The 17,010-nt window shown below is 48.4% G+C and overlaps 1 protein-coding gene and 1 long non-coding RNA gene across 2 annotated transcripts; both read right to left on the reverse strand.

Moving 5' to 3' along the window:
* Nucleotides 1–1,869: 1,869 nt before the first annotated feature.
* Nucleotides 1,870–7,760, reverse strand: LOC134413052 (uncharacterized). The gene is made up of 3 exons (XR_010026451.1): nt 7,585–7,760; nt 3,463–3,592; nt 1,870–2,482 (listed from the first exon to the last, which is right to left on the reverse strand). It is a non-coding gene; the product is annotated as an uncharacterized LOC134413052 (long non-coding RNA).
* An 8,645-nt stretch (nt 7,761–16,405) lies between these two features.
* On the reverse strand, nt 16,406–16,669 carry TINCR (TINCR ubiquitin domain containing). Its single transcript, XM_063147225.1, has one exon. The coding sequence runs from the start codon at nt 16,667–16,669 to the stop codon at nt 16,406–16,408; it is 264 nt and encodes an 87-aa protein (XP_063003295.1).
* Between the last annotated feature and the right edge of the window lie 341 nt (nt 16,670–17,010).

Consider the following 17,010-nt stretch of genomic DNA (forward strand, 5'->3'; position numbering starts at 1 on the left):
AAATGCATAGCGCCGTTGAGAGGGAGGCAAAATCTGGTGTGGGTGCCTAAATTCTGACTGCCATGCTGGCCCCAGGAGCATGCAACAAAATGTTTTGCGTAGAGATTCTTGGGCAATCTCTAAATCTTTATAGACTTCCCTCTGTAAACAGGGTAGGTGAATCGGAGCTCCATTCGGAAGGGGAATTTGAGATGTTTTATTATGTCCGGGAGCAAAAGCGGGTGTACAATTCATGCTTTTTCTTTATTTAAAAGGAGGAATGTTGAAAGCGATGCCCCATCTAGCAACTACAGCCTTAGCTTGACCTAGGGTTTATCCCGGGATTGTCCCGGGGTCATCCCTGTTCATGTAAATGACACACAGGATATCCCGAGAGCAGGCAGGGATGACTCCAGGATGACCCCAGGATAAACCTTAGGTCTAGCTAAGGCCTACATCAGGGCTAGGCAAAAGGTTTGTGGATTCTCCTTTCTTTGTTTTGTTTTTTACTAGAACTAGAATCATAGAATAGCAGAGTTGGAAGGGGCCTACAAAGCCATCAAGTCCAACCCCCTGCTCAATGCAGGAATCCACCCTAAAGCATCCCTGACAGATGGCTGTCCAGCTGCCTCTTGAAGGCCTCTAGTGTGGGAGAGCCCACAACCTCCCTAGGTAACTGATTCCATTGTTGCACTGCTCTAACAGTCAGGAAGTTTTTCCTGGTGTCCAGCTGGAATCTGGCTACCTTTAACTTGAGCCCGTTATTCCGTGTCCTGCACTCTGGGAGGATCGAGAAGAGATCCTGGCCCTCCTCTGTGTGACAACCTTTCAAGTATTTGAAGGGTGCTATCATGCCTCCCCTCCATCTTCTCTTCTCCAGGCTAAACATGCCCAGTTCTTTCAGTCTCTCTTCATAGGACTGTTTCCAGACCCCTGATCATCCTGGTTGCCCTCCTCTGAACACGCTCCAGCTTGTCTACAAGATCCAAAAACTGCAGCCTGGTGCAAAACAGATACACTTAGCATGAAGGGCACAGGGGGGAGTACTACAATTCCCAGCATTCCCTAGCCAGTTCCCTGTTCTGCTGGGAAATGCTGGAAGTTGTAGGACTTTTTTGGGTCTGAACATGCATAGAATTGTGCCCTGAATCATTCTCAACCCAGGGATTTGTTTTGAGGACCAGAACTGAACGAGGTTCATAGTCCTTCTGGACACAGGAATCCACTCTTTGGTTACCCCAAGGTTGCTTCACTTCAGCAGTATCATTTTGGTGCAAGGAGGAGTCATTTTCTGGCTGCAGTTGTTAAACAATTAAGGAGTCAGGAATCCTGGCTGATCTATGACATATAAACACCCAGAGATCTACCAGTAGATCAATATCTACCTTCTGCCCATCCCCGATCCACACCATCATTTAGACAACTTTTTAGATGCCGGATTGAACTTAGGCCATTTTGCCTCCAAAGCAGGGTCTCTGCAGCTGAGCTATGACTCAAAAAAATAAGGTAAAGTTCCAGTCCTCATGGATCTGAAGATGACACCTGCTGAAATTCCCTTTTCTATACAAATGTTAAAGATACAGGAGCCCTGCCTTCCTTTTCATTTGGTCACCCCAGCTAAGGCGATGTGTGGCATGGAGGTTCTGAGCTATGATATGCTATTGGTGCCGAGCTATGAGAAGAACTTTGAATGCTGGAAGTTCTGAGCTATGAGAAGAACTCTGTACACTAGAGGTTCTGAGCTATGAGAAGGACTTTGTGTAGCTAAACACAGCTGGGGACAGGGGGAGTGGCTAGGAGGGAGAAGGAGAGCAGCTGGGAGGGGGTTGCCCAGAGAGGAGGCCAGCAAACCGGTGTGCACGCAGACCTCAGGTAAGTCCTGTGGGTTGGTGGGCAGGTGACCTGGGAGAGAGTGGCTGGGAGTGGGGGGGAGCACCTAGGAGGGGGCAAGTCCAATGGATTTCCAAGTAGCCTCTCACCCGGCTTTTGGGGGCATTTACAGATAAGCCAGAAAAGTGTGATACTGAGCAATAGTGCTCAGATGCTCTGCGTGAGCTGAGATAATAGTAATAGTAATAATAGTAATAATAATAATAATACCACTGAGCTCAGGTCCCTTCCCAGAGAGTTTCTGCAGCATCCAGGAAACCAGTGTCATCCTCCGTGCAGAAGAGTGAAACCCTCCTCCGCCCCCACCTGTCTCTCTCACGCCCTGTGAGCTTGAAATTCCTCTTTTCCAAAAGGCAGCTCGCCAAAACCAGCTGCCAGAACCTGTTTCCCTCTCTCGGCAAGGAGGCGTTCTTCAGAAACCGGAGTCTCAAAGGAGGGGCCCAGCAGCCAGCTGAAATATTCTTCAAGGTCACCCACTGGATGCCCCGGCACCGGCGTTGCACCCTGGTCATGCCAACGCCTCCGCTCGGGTGAGGATGCGCTGGCACAACCTGCAGACTGGAGGCGGGTTCACCTGGCCTGCCTTCGTCGCCTCCTCCTGTTTGCACAAGACCTGTAATTTAGCCAGGAAGAGCCAGAAGAACTAATTAGTCACAGGGAATTAAAAACTCAAGAGCAAATTTTTATCCGGTCCAATATTCTGCTATGCTCAGTAGCCAACCAGATGCCTCCGAGAAGCCCATGAGCAGGGCAGGAAAGGAACAGCTCCCCTCCTGACAACCCCCTGCATTTATTAATCCAAGATAGACTACTCCGGGGCATGGAGGACCCATTTCAATATCCTAAACAGTGCCGTGATGAAATGTCCCCCTAGATTCCTGGGGGTTCCCTCTCAATCCCCACAGAAGCGAGGAAGAAACAGAGTTTCCCCATCAACAAGATTTTGCCTTGTTGTAATGCAAGATATTTTGGGCTTCCTGGGTCTCGAATGGGCAATTTGCTTTGCAGAAGTCCTGCTCCTGGGAGAAATGAAAACTGCTAGATTGAGTTTGTTGACGTGGATCAACACAGCTTCCTCCATTTTTGCAGCGCCTCTACATTAAGGGGAATTCATGTTGCTTACCTAGGGCATTACACTTCCTGCTTCTTTTGCGGGATTGTTATGGGCTGCACTACACAGGGGCAACCATGTGGTTTGAACTGAATGCTTCCCCTCCATTCACTTCTATTGAGACAGCGCCATCCAGTGGTGGAATATCCTGCTTTTTTCCAGGTCTTACCACATTAAGAGTGGCTCTTTTCATAGCGGGATTCCCAGGGGATAGTGTGGGAGACGCCCTGATTATTGACGGCATCATGTAATGGACCTGGAAACTGGCCAATCATGAGTGTGCAATAAATCTCTCATTTAGAGGAGCCCTTGAACTCTCCTTGGGGCCGTGGCTGCAGGGACTGCAGGGACTGCAACTTCAAAATTTACCACTGCACCACTGAGTGTGGGCATGATTGTAGGCCTCAGTTAAGCTGCATCTGAATGTTCACAAATACTTCAACTGTGCAAGTCAGGAGATGAGAGTCCTTCCTGGACTTTACCTTTGAATATTTCTTCGCTGCTTTGAGGGATGGATTGGGGAGGGGGGCTTCAAGAGAGATGAAAATATCTTCTTTCTGAATGATGGCACCATACCGGGTGTTTTCCTCAGACTCTCAAGACAAGCTTCACCTGCATTTAAAAAGAGGTGATTGTCAGGCAGCACCGAAGCATCAATCAAAAACTATCACCAAGGGGAAGAAAAATTCATCAAATCAGACCTGTGCCATTACAGTGAATTACTCATGCCTGCTATTTCTCCTCCCCTGTAAAGAAATATAATAATAAATTATAATAAATAACAATGAGGAGGAGGAGGAGGGCAGATTCCATAGCTACAGAGAAAATCTCTGCACTGTTGCTTTGGCTAAAAAAACCCACACCAGCAGATCCATCTCCATGGGGTTGAGCTATGGGAGAGCGTCCCCATTCCCCATTCCAGCTAACGACTGAAATGCTGTCACATCACGGAATATTCACAAACATTCTAACAACAGGGAGGGAAGGGGCGAGCGAAGGGTGAGACATTGGCTAATGTGAGGTATGGTGAGAAGCTGGTTTCAGGCAGCCGGCTCGGGTCGACTCAGCCTTCCATCCTCCCGAGGTCGGTAAAATGAGTCCCCAGCTAGCTGGAGGAAAGGGAATCACGGCCGGGGAAGGCAACGGCAAACCACCCCGCTATAAGGCCTGCCAAGAAAACGTCAGCGAAAGCTGGCGGCCCTCCAAGAGTCAGTAATGACTCAGTGCTTGCACGAGAGGTTCCTTTCCTTTCCTATGTTTTTAAACTTTGTATATTTGTTTTTAACGTTTACTGTTTAAAACTTTTGTAAACCACCCAGAGAGGTTCGGCTATGGGGCAGTTTATAAATGCAATAAATAAATAAATAAATAAAAGGCAAGAGCTACACTGCTGCTTTATAGCAGTTTTGAAGTGCACTGACAACTGTTGGGGCCCATAAGGCACACACCGTGTACTGCTTTCATACTACTTTCATAGCGCTATATGCTACTTGGTGTAGATCTGGCCCTGGTCTCACAAGTAAGGTGGGAAGGTGTCCCCATGTTGATGCACCTGCTTCTTGGCATGTTGAAATCCTCCTCCCTGCCATCCCATTCTGTGATTCCCTGAAACGCACAGGGGAATCATAGAATAGTAGCATTGGAAGGGGCCTAAAAGGCCAACAAGTCCAACTACGTTCAACATCTAAGGTCCTCCTCCGGGTGCCTACTCCGAGAGAGGCTCGGAGTGTGGCAACAAGGGATAGGGCCTTTTCAGTGGTGGCTCCCAGACTGTGGAATGATCTCCCTGACGAGGCTCGCCTGGCGCCAACGCTGCTATCCTTTCGGCGCCAGGTTAAGACTTTCCTCTTTGCCCAGGCATATGGCGGCACATCCTAATTACCCACATGTTTAATCGGTTTTTAATGCTTTATGTGCGTATGTTCTGTGTTTTAGAGTTTTAAATTTTGTATACTTGTTTTTACCTCAATTTTAGAATTTCTGTAAACCGCCCAGAGAGCCCTGGCTATGGGAGCAGTATATAAGTTTAATAAATAAATAAATAAAATTTAAAAACCCTGCTCAACTTGATAGCAAGATCAAAGCATCAAGGCTGATCAAGGCAGGCAGGCAGGCAGACCTTGGATATCTCCAAGCGGGTCCTACAAGTTGGAACTCTCCCCTACTAGGAGGATGTTGTCTCAGCAGGGAGCTAAAGCCAATGAAGCCTTATGTAGGCTGTACAGCACCATGTACATTGATGGGTGCTATATAAATAAATAATAATAATAATAACAACAAGGTCCTCATCAGTCTTCATACTGAAAGGCCTGGGAGCTGTAGGTCATGACAGCTACTACCAGAATGGGTCTTGTCAACAGAGCTGTGAAATATTACCCCATCACACCTACAGGAAGGTATCCCCCTTACACAAATGATAAGACATAAGATCATCTTCTTGGCTCGCCGCTCTGACCATGTAACTCCACTTCTGAAATCTCTTCATTGGCTTCCAATTCACTTCAGAATCCAATATAAACTTCTCCTGTTGACCTACAAAGCTTTTCACGGTCTAGCTCCTTCCTATCTCTCCTCTCTCATCTCACACTATTCCCCCGCTCGTGCTCTTCGCTCCTCTGATGCCATGTTTCTCACCTGCCCAAGGGTCTCTACTTCCCTTGCTCAGCTTCGTCCATTTTCTTCTGCTGCCCCTTATGCCTGGAACGCTCTTCCAGAACATTTGAGAACTACAAGTTCAATCGCAGCTTTTAAAGCTCAGCTAAAAACTTTTCTTTTTCCTAAAGCTTTTAAAACTTGATTTTGTTCTGACTTTATACTGTTAGTTTTACTCTACCCTGTGCCTGTTTGGTGCATTCTCTTCCCCTCCTTATTGTTTTATTATGATTTTATTAGAATGTAAGCCTATGCAGCAGGGTCTTGCTATTTACTGTTTTACTCTGTACAGCACCATGTACATTGATGGTGCTATATAAATAAATAATAATAATAATAATAATTCTGCCCTCGCCATTAAATGACTTCCTTGCCTACTCTTCATCAAAGTGAATGAACCACCGATGCAGAGATTTAATCCCCCTCATTACATCAACATTTTGGCTCCTTGTGGGCTGCCCACCAGTGTAAAACACCCAGTCCAAAGAGCCTTTTTGGACGAGCGGGATAAAAATATGTTAAATAAATATTCAATGATCTGCATGTGCTGATTAAAATTAATTTGAGCATGAAATGAAAATACATTTTCTAGCTATATCTATGCTTTCCTCTTTACCTAACACGAGTCAAGAGTTAAAAACTGAGAAACCAAGGTGATTACAACTTGGTGGGCTGGGTCCCTCCTTTAAAATATCCATCCTGGCTTCTTTCCACAGCCACCGTTCACCATGAAAACTGAGCAAACTCCTCCGTCTCCACTGCCCTACCAATGCTGCCTCCTGTTTTCTCGCCCTGTAGATGTGTAGCGTGACTACTCGTGCGTCACCCCCACCCCCATAAAGAGAGAACAAAAGCAGAGACAGATTTGCATCAACGTAGATGCTTGTTTAGACGTATTGATGCAGACTTGGAAAGCATTACCAATAATTCTAAATAAAAACTATAATCCATCTCACCCTGGCGGGGAAGCCAGATTTCAACCACTTCAAATAGAGGACTGTACTCTGCAACACAGGACACGTGGACGCCATGTGCTCATCAGCTTGATATACCTGAAGGTGGGTCAACAGTTCGTGGCAACGATGCCACAGGCCACACCACCGAGAACCAAAGATCTGAGAAGTTCCCTGGACATTCTAGGAATGCCTAGGACATTCCTAGACACCCTGGATTTTGTCCTCACAGGAAAAACAGCATGTAACGTACACGATTTGAAGATGGTCCCCCTTTATAATAAAATCATCAAGCTATAATCGAAGAAGTGGAGATTTCAGAATCTTGAAGTGTCAGGATTTAAATCCACGCTGGGTTGGTGTCCAGGCCAAAGCAGTGGCGGAATACTTTCAGGTTTGAATTTCACAGAGAACATCAGAAGAGCCCTGCTGGATCACACCAAGGGCCTATCGAGTCCAGCGCTCTGTTCACACAGTGGCCAACCAGCTGTTGACCAATGAAGCAGGAAATGGTGCAACAGCACCCTCCCACCCATGTTCCCCAGCAACTGGTGACACAGGCTTACTGCCTCAAATACTGGAGAAATTCTTCTCAAAATCATTTTGGCTCTAATGAGACACCCATCCATTTCAAACCAGGGGAGTTCCGAAAGATCAAATACCATCCCTCTGTGGAATCCATGAAAAACATTTTTGTGTGGGAGCGTGTGCCATCTTGTCCTTCGCAAAATATCTTGAGATGGCCCTGTTGGCCTGGCACTCTAAGCAGCACCACGTGACCAAATCTAGCCTCGCGTTTGATGTCCCACAATGCCCTGGGTAGGCCCAACATGGCCCACCGACAGGAGAGTTGGTAAGCCTACACTTTGCCCAGGAACACCCGCCTCCCTCAAACCTGGAGCTGATCCTGTCCATGAGGACAAGGAGTCGCCCACGTCATGTTGCCCTTTGATTTCCTCATTCATCCCAGCCACTCTGAAATAAGGCAGAAGTACTCACTGAACATGTCTCCCCCACACAGGCACAGCCGTGCCAAGCTGGCGTTCGCGAAGGAACTCGTCGTGAAACGGGCATTGCGCGAGGCAGCGGCTGCCAAGCCCTTTCTCCATCTGCTTCCCCTCAGCCTTCATCGCCTCCCCTCATTCCTCACGTCCTCCTTTGGCTCCGGTCGCAAGAGAAATGATTATCTGCAAGAGAAGGAGGAGAAATAACGCTGCGTATTCAGAACGGTCGCTCAAACACATACATCTGAGGGAACTCGGCGGGTTCCCTCAGGGCTGTCAGGCGACTCAACGAATCCATGCCGATTAATCATAGCAGTTTCTGATTCAGCCATCCATTGATTGAAGCGGCATAAATTTGTATGCAAATAGGCTGTTCATTCTGGAGGTGTGGAGGGAGACACTCGGTCTTCATTTTTAGAAGATGCACGAAAGCGTTGCAGCGGGCGCTGTTGTAAATGTGGTGTTTCTGGTGTAGCCGTGAAGGGCCATTTCTGTAGTTTTCAACCATAGATCTATGAAAATGACAGAGCCCCCATCTTATACTTAAATCACATTAATGGAGCAGGACAGATGGCAAAGTAAATCCTGTGGGCAGTGGCTCTGAGTTTGGGGGGAGATTGGAGAGGAAGGGAGGGGGTAAACAGGAAGTCTAATGGACTCCCAGTTGGCGTTACGCAGCTGCATGGCAAACATGTAGGAATCTGCAAGGAATCCACTTTGAGACAGGGCAAACCTCTCTTCGGATTCAGTTTCGAAGCAAGGCAGCCCAGCTCCAAAGCACCCGAGTTGAATCGGGGCTATTTCGGAAGTTCCAAACTGGCTGCTGAGGCAAGTCGGGGGCTAGCGGCCTAACCATGGCTTAGTGTGTTGTCTAGACAGGCTCCATTTGTATGTTGTACACTGTAGGCTACGTTACGTTTGTCTCCCCACTTTTCTCTTCTTTCCACAATGACTGCAATGGGTCATGCAACCTCACCCACCCCTAATTGATACCGATTGACCAGCCCCACAAGGGGTTGAAAGGATTACACACAGCAACGTCTCCGTGTGGGGCCCTGAACCTTGTACAATTGCTAATTACAATAATTTGGGAGGGGGGGGTGGACATGTTCTCCCCCACACACACATTGTAAAAACAGTTGGCACTCTGGATGAATCATAGGATCATAGAATCATAGAATAGTAGAGTTGGAAGGGGCCTACAAGGCCATCCAGTCCAACCCCCTGCTCAATGCAGGAATCCACCCTAAAGCATCCCTGACAGATGCTTGTCCAGCTGCCTCTTAAAGGCCTCTAATGTGGGAGAGGCCACAACCTCACCAGGCAACTGATTCCATTGTCATACTACTCTAACAGCCAGGAAGTTTTTCCTGATGTCCAGCTGAAATCTGGCTTCCTTTAACTTGAGCCCGTTATTCCGTGTCCTGCACTCTGAGAGGATCGAGAAGAGATCCTGGCTCTCCTCTGTGTGCCAACCTTTTAAGTCTTTGAAGAGTGCTATCATGTCTCCCCTCAATCTTCTCTTCTCCAGGCTAAACATGCCCAGTTCTTTCAGTCTCTCTTCATAGGGCTTCGTTTCCAGACCCCTGATCATCCTGGTTGCCCTCCTCTGAACCCGCTCCAGCTTGTCTGTGTCCTTCTTGAATTGTGGAGCCCAGAACTGGACGCAACACTCTAGATGAGGCCTAACCAGGGCCGAATAGAGAGGAACCAGGACCTCAGTACAAATACTTCACCAGGCTTTCTCCTCCGCCCCTTCCCAGATCCACGACGCAGTGACCTCGCCCTGCCAACAAAATGCACCCACCAGCTCGCTCAGGAACACTTCGGACTGCAAGGTCCAAATAAATTTTAAATATTAGCCAAAACGCTAAGCGTTCTCTCCCTCTACCCCCGCGGAGGCCCGGCCTTAAGTGAATTTTTATGGCGAACATTATCAAGCCCCAGGAAAGCAACGTGGGGGAAGGAAGGATGAGTCGGCCTCCCGTTAACTGCCAATTATCTACGAATGCATTAAAAAAAGGGGGACCAGGATGAAAAATAGGGTCATTCCGCTGTTTTTCTCGCGCTAGGTGGAAAACCGCCTTGCGAGCCGCTGGGAAAAATGCCCCTATGCTGGATGTCACCATTAATATTCATGGCCGTGACACGGGGTCGCCAACTTTGCTGTGGGGGAAGCAGTGCGGTGCTTGGAATGAATATGCAGCTCTGATTTTGCTCTCTCCGGTTCCAGAGCGCGAGGCAGCGGGCGGATGTGGATGGCTTAGTGCCTCAACCTTGTTTCAACCTTGAAGTCCAAACGGGTGGGAAATGGGCTGTGGCTATTTAGCGGCCATAAAAAAGACACTCTGCATATGCTCAGAGGCACAGCTACCACTCCTCCTCTTCCAAGGCTGAACCCTGCTTTCAAAAACAAACTGGACACCAACTGTCATTGCTGAGGCCACCAGAGGGAGTGGAAACAGCACCCCACTTCCACCGTGCTTCGACCCAGTTCCACAACCTGCTCAGCTTTGTAACTAAGAACTAATGACTGAGCGTGGGGTTTTTTTCCTCTTCCCTCCTCCTCCCTATTTCCTTTCATGTCGTGTCTTTTCAATTGTTTATTTTAATTAAAAAAATTTTTTACATCAATGCAATTAACAGAAAAAGAACATAATACATAAACTCAAAGTAACATTTATATCATATATTCACGCTTAATCTATTTAACATAATCATACTCAACATAAAAGTGCACCCCCCACCGCAGGATCTCATTCCTGTCTCCAAAAACTCATAGTTTCTTCTGCTGGCGGTTTCCCGCTTCCCTTAGAAAACACAAATACTAGGAACTTTTTCCAGATTCCCTCAAAATCATTCGTTTTTACTATACCTCTTCTCACTTTAATATTACATGTCAATTTATCATTAATAGCAATATCCCACACTTCTTTATACCATACTTCAATACAATAATCTCCTTGAGTCTTCCAGTTCCTATCTAAGATTAACCTTGCAGCTGTCAACAAATTCGTTATCAATTCCTTAATTTCTTTACTACATTTAAAATCTTCTTGCAGTGAGAGTAATGCAACTCTTGGTGTATCTTCTATATGTGTCTTTTCAGTTGTAAGCCTATGAGCTGGGACTGCCTTATTTCTAACCGCTGTAATAAACTGCACCGGTAGCTTTAAATGAATAATAAAATGGAATTAGCCACATCTTTGGCTTCACGTCTTTAATCTAAGAGGCGTAAGTCAGATGAAGGCAAGGCACAGGTTGGCCTGCATCCTGGAACCCAGGCGGCAAAAGGCTTCCCCCAAAGATGTGTGTGTGTGCGCACACAATCATTAGTCTCAAAGTCTGCTTCCCCCTCCAAAAAAAAAATCAGCAACCAGAGACTAAATCCGTCAGGGACACAAAAGGAGAACACTGCAACTCTGGAAGAACCGGCCGGGTTGATATGCAAAACATATCTGAGTGCTGAGTCAGGGGAGATGCGGCACAAGAGGCTGAACATTCAGCCGAGAAACATAATTACTGTTTATCCAAATGCTGCATGACAATCCTGCTCAAACATCCGGGCGTGCAGGGAGGGGGGGGCGCGGAGAGCAGAGATAATGATTTGGGTGTTCTCTCCTCTTTCTGAACACAATCAAGTTTCTCCAAGCTAGGAGAAACCTTGCAGGCCTGTCCACGGCCATGTCCCCAATCCTGAGCTAAATGGGCTGGTGGTGTGCTTGGTAGAAAGCAGATTCTGATGCGCCCAGTTAAACCAGCCCTTTGCTCAGAACCATGAGGACTGGGACCTTACTTTATTTTTATAGGGAGCAGCTTAGCGTCGCAGCTAGACGTCTCCAGGTTCCACACCCAGCCTCTCCAGGTGGAAAGAGAAGAATATCAGAAAAGACCTGCTGGATGAAACTTGGGGCATGTGTATTTATTTATTTGTTGCATTTTTATAACTGCCCAATAGCCGAAGCTCCCTGGGCGGTTCACAAAAATTAAAACCATTCAAAGCATAAAGGAAAAGGGAAGGAACCTCTCGTGCAAGCACTGAGTCATTTCTGACTCTTTTCTTGGCAGGCCTTATAGCGGGGTGGTTTGCCGTTGCCTTCCCCGGCCGTGATTACCTTTCCCCCAAGCTAACTGGGTCCTCATTTTACCGACCTCGGGAGGATGGAAGGCTGAGTCAACCCGAGCCGGCTGCCTGAAACCAGCTTCCGCTGGGATCGAACTCAGGCCATGGGGAGAGTTTCAGCTGCAGAAACTGCTGCTACAATATAAAAGCACAACCAGGATACACCATCCCTTTATCCCGGGGTCAGCTCGAAGTCATCCCTGTGTGTCTAAATGACACACAGGGGATCCCGGGATCAACCGGGGATGACCTCTCACTTTCCCCAGGATAACTGCAACCATGGATTTCCCAGATTTTCCTGCGGTCCTGGGACAGCCCCGAAGACCGCAAGCGGTGTGCCACCGGGCACGGGGCTCCGTGCCCATCGCGGGGTGAGAGGGGGAGTTTTTTTTTCCCATCGCAGTGATGGCTCTAATTTTTTTTTTATCACTTACTTTTTGGCGCACGCAAAAGTCTCCTTCAAAAAACTAAAACCGCCACTTCAGACGTCCTTCTTTCCTTCCGGGACATCACGCTGGTGTTTGGACGCTGGAGGTGGTGGCGATCCCAGAATCAGGAAAGCCCAACCTCAGAGAGGCAGCCGGAGCAGTTCTCTGCCCACCGGCCACAAGGGGGCAGGAGAGGAGGTTCGGCTCTCCAAATCTCCCTTCCGAATCGGAGCACCATCTCTGACCTCGGAGGGGGGAATCCGAACGATCCAGGCTCTCCCTCGCCGAGGTACCCTAAGATCGCTCTCTCGGAAATTTAACTCCTAGAGGCCTGGAGGAAGAAGCTGAACCTGGATGGACAGCAGTGCCAGCGATTCATCCTAGCAAAATTTTCATCAGTCACCTCATAAAAGGCCAAACTTAGGACAAGCGTATGACAGAGATTTACAGGGGTCATGTTCAGATGGAGCTTCTTTGGTGGATCTGGACCCAAGCACTGGTAGGCCAATGCCCAAAAGGGACCTGTCATTGAGAAGGAGGTTTCCTAGTTAGAATCATTGAGATGGAGGGTTTGCTAGAGGACATGTAGTCCAGCCCCTGCGTGAGGCAGGAAATCTGGAATTACCATAGCCCTAACACTTAGCTGACCAGACTCTGCTTGAAGACCTCCCAGCAAGGAGAAGCCCACCACCTTTCTTGGTCATTGGTTGCATTGTCAAGCTGTTCCTGCCATACAGACTTTTCTCCTGAAGTCCAACCAAAATCTACCCTCCTGCAACTTCAGCCAACGCAAGCTAGTGCCGCTGCCCTCTGGGGCGGCAGCAGAGAACAGGGTTTTTGCCCTCTTCTATGTGACATGTGGGATTTGAAGAGGGCAGCTGCTCAGGAAAGGAACCTCTCGTGCAAGCACTGAGTCATTACTGACTCTTGGAGGGACGCCAGCTTTCGCTGACGTTTTCTTGGCAGGCCTTATAGCGGGGTGGTTTGCCGTTGCCTTCCCCGGCCATTATTACCTTTCCCCCAGCTAACTGGGTACTCATTTTACCGACCTTGGGAGGATGGAAGGCTGAGTCGACCTGAGCCGGCTGCCTGAAACCAGCTTCCGCTGGGATCGAACTCAGGCCATGGGGAGAGTTTCATGAGAAAGCCCAGCACAGGAGCTTTTAGATGGTTCGAGGAGCATCCTATGACCTTCTTTGACCCGTTGTCATAAGAAAGGGTCATAACGAAGAGCCATACTGGATCAGAACAATCCTGTTAGCTAGGTGGTCAAGCAGCTGCTGGTGGAAGCCCAAAAGTAGGACGTGAGTTCAATTGCAGCCATTGATAGCCCTTTCCTTCTCCAGGAATTTATCTATTCTCCTTTTAAAGCCATCTAACTAGATCTTGCAGCAGGGAGTTCCGCAGTTCGGCTCTGCGCTGCATGAAGAAGTCCTTACTTTGATCTGTCCTGAATCTCCTGCCGTTCAGCTTCATGGGATGCCCCCTTGGGATTCCAGTTTTACTCCCTCAGCACCAGGCATGATTTTCTATGCTTCTATCACGTCTCCTCTCACGTGCCTTTTTCCTAAACAAAACGGTCTGGGCATTGTAACCTGTCCTCTTAGGGGAGTCACTTCAGCCCCTTGATCATTTTGGTTGTCCTTTTCTGTATTTCCCCCAGGTGCTACGGTCAGCACAGTATTCCAACTGTAGCCGCACCGTAGATTTGTATAAGGGCGGTATGATATCGGCAACTTTATTTTCGATTCCTTTTCCGGTTATGCCCAACATGGAATTTGCCTTTTTCATAGCAGCCACTTCCTGGGTTCCTTGACTTGCGTTTCTCCAGCCTCTTCCTTTCTTATTTATTTATTTATTATTTATTTATTTAGAGTATTTTTATCCCGCACCTCAGCCAAAAGGCTCTCGGAGCGGCTTACAATGTATCAATAAAGAAGACAGTCCCTACCCTCAGGCTTACATTCTAAAAAAAGACGTGACACACAAGGAAAAGTGGATGGGGAGGGAAGAGGGAGAAAATAAAAAGAAATTAAGGAGACTGTTTAGGCTGGTGGGAAGGCCCTGCTCCATCCTCTCATCTCCCAATGGAGGGGCAAACAACAGCTCCTTCTTCTCCACAAGGTGAAGATGTTAGCCCTGTGGGGGGGGGGGGGTCCAACTGAAGCAGGCTCCAATGGTGCCTGCCTGCTCCAGTCTCCCTCGCATCTTCTTCCCCACAGGGTGAAGATATCAAGTTAGCTTTCTTTGGCCCAATTCAGATGGTGAAGTCTAGGTTGAATTCCACATGGAACAAATGAACCTCTCCCTTCTGTTCTTCCACCCCAGGGATGATGCCATGCCCATCTTCCCCATCCTGGTGCACTCCAGATGTTTTGAAGTATAACTCTTGTCATCTCTCGCCATTGCCCATGCTGGCTGGAGCTCTTGGGAGCTGTAGTCCAAAACATCTAGAGGGCATCAAGTTGGGGGATTCAAAGTAGCGCTGTGCAGGGACCCCCACCGATCCACCTCGGAGGCCAATCCGGAGCCCCCAAAGCAGCCCCGATCTGCCTCGGGGCTGCCTCAGGGGTTCCCGACCCACCTTGGCGCCAAAGTCGAGGCGAAATTCGGACCCTCCGAGGCGACTCAGGAGTTTTCTGGGTGCCGGGCTGTGCAGCCGGCAGCCGGAAAACTGTCCTCACTTACCTGGTGCCTCTGCTGTCCGCCGCTGTGGATAGCAGAGGCACCAGGTAAGCCCCCCTCCTCCCCTTGCCTGCTCTGCCATCTGCTGCTGCTGCCACTCTTGCGTCCGGCGGCTTCCACATGTGTCAGCAGCAGTGGGAGATGCTAGATACAAGGGCGGTGGGGGGGGAAGGTAAGGAGACTGGGGGGGCTGGGGGGGGCTTCCAAAGCACTGAGACAGCCTGAAGCTTCAGAGCCAATTGGCTTCAGCTTCAGGCCACCTCAGACTTCGCCCGAACTGGTTCGGGAGGGTCAAAATCACCCCAATCTGCTTTGGATTCGGGGTTCGGACCAGAGGTGGTGCACAGCCCTAATTCAAAGGACTCAGAGGAAGAGCTGGAAGTCTCCATCTAGAGTATTTCTACACAAGGCTATTAATCGCTGGATCGACTTTCAGTTTTGTCACGGGACTGAGATAGATGCAAGCTCTAGGCAAACGCTTTTGGTTTCCTGCTTTTCTGCCACATAACCTCTAGGTGGCACTGTGCTATACTGGAATAATACATACACAAGTAGAAAGACGTGCTTTCTTTCGCTTCCAGAAATAATGCTCCATTTTCCCCACTTTAAAAATTCCTGGGGAAGTACACTTTTTTTAAAAAAAGAAGCAAAACTGAAGGACCACGACGTCTTCTCAAGAACCCATAAACAATCACGAGAAAAGAATAATCAGCCCGCAATAAATGCCTCACGTCGAAAAGCTCCAAGACCGAAGAACTCCATCACACCCCTTTTTATAGGCACTGACAAACGGCCTGGAAGTCAACAGCCGTCATATATTGACTGGCTAAATTATCCCCACACATGAGTCATGACGTCAGCCTTCTCAGGCATACGGCGGCACATCCTAATTACCCACATGTTTAGTTTTTAATCGGTTTTTAATGCTTTAGGGGTGTATGTTCTGCGTTTTAGAGTTTTAAATTTCGTATACTTGTTTTTACCTCCATTTTAGAATTTCTGTAAGCCGCCCAGAGAGCCCTGGCTATGGGAGCGGTATATAAGTGTAATAAATAAATAAATAAATAATTCTCCAGATGTTTTGCACTTCAACTCCTATCAGCCCCAGCCAGCATGGGCAATAGCTGGGAATGATGGGAATTGTAGTCCCCCAAAAAAACCCAACCAGAGGGCACTACATTTGGGAAGGACACATTACGTGAATTTATCAGCTCGCTAATAAATTGACATACGAGTGAACTCACTGCTCCCCCACAATGAGTTCTTAGAGATGGTTATTACGGCTGGTGGGTAACTTAATAAAGTGCAAATACACACACACACACACACACAAAACCATTTACAATCAAACACAGGAGGCATTTCCGTACTTCACAGCCAGCTCTAGCAGATTATTGTTCCAACACTTTAAAAATGTGCTCCAACTTGAATTTTGAGCATATCACACTGTTGTTTAATTTTTAAAAAAAGGGGAGGGAAGCCGGGGGAAAAACATCTCCTGCTTCGCCTCGTTGAAGGTCCTGGGGTCCACCTGCCAGTGCTGGATGACTTGGTCCACCATTCACAAGATCTCCCCAAACTTACCTTTTGTCATTGATGAGCAAGAGCACGGAGCCGTTCTGGATTTTGGCCTCCTTGACCGTCTCATCCTCCGCGAGCTGCCGGGCGTTGTAATAAAAGGTCTTCTTCCAGGAGGTGATGCCGTCCCGCACAAGATGAGCCCGCAAGTCCATCATGGTATCGGTGGGCCGCACCGTCAGCGGGAGAAGCAGGTCTTCCTCGGAGACGTGGACTTTGATGTGGTACCTCTTCCAGCGGGAGAAGCTCCGTCTCAGGGTCTCCATCCCCTCCAGCTTCGGAACGGCAGCCGAGACGGCAGCAAACAGGAGCATGAAGGAGCTCAGAGCGGAGGAAGAAGAAACTCCCAGCAGAGGTTTCGGAAGAGAACGCCGCCGCCACCCTCCGGGGCTGCCAAACCGGTTCCGGCCAGCTGTTGAGTCGCATGTTTCTCATTCCAGGGAAGAGCTCGCCTTGTCTCGGGAGTGTCACAGGCTGCTCTCCGTGCCTACAGAAAGGCCGAGCGCATGCTCCACATCCATAAAAGTTTGATCCACAACATCTCCGTCAGTGGGAGCCAAGAAATACCTCTGCTGTTACGCAGCAGGAGGGTCCTGAGGGACGCATG

Source organism: Elgaria multicarinata, chromosome 23, assembly GCF_023053635.1.
Source record: "Elgaria multicarinata webbii isolate HBS135686 ecotype San Diego chromosome 23, rElgMul1.1.pri, whole genome shotgun sequence".
NCBI classification, from domain to species: Eukaryota; Metazoa; Chordata; class Lepidosauria; order Squamata; family Anguidae; genus Elgaria; species Elgaria multicarinata.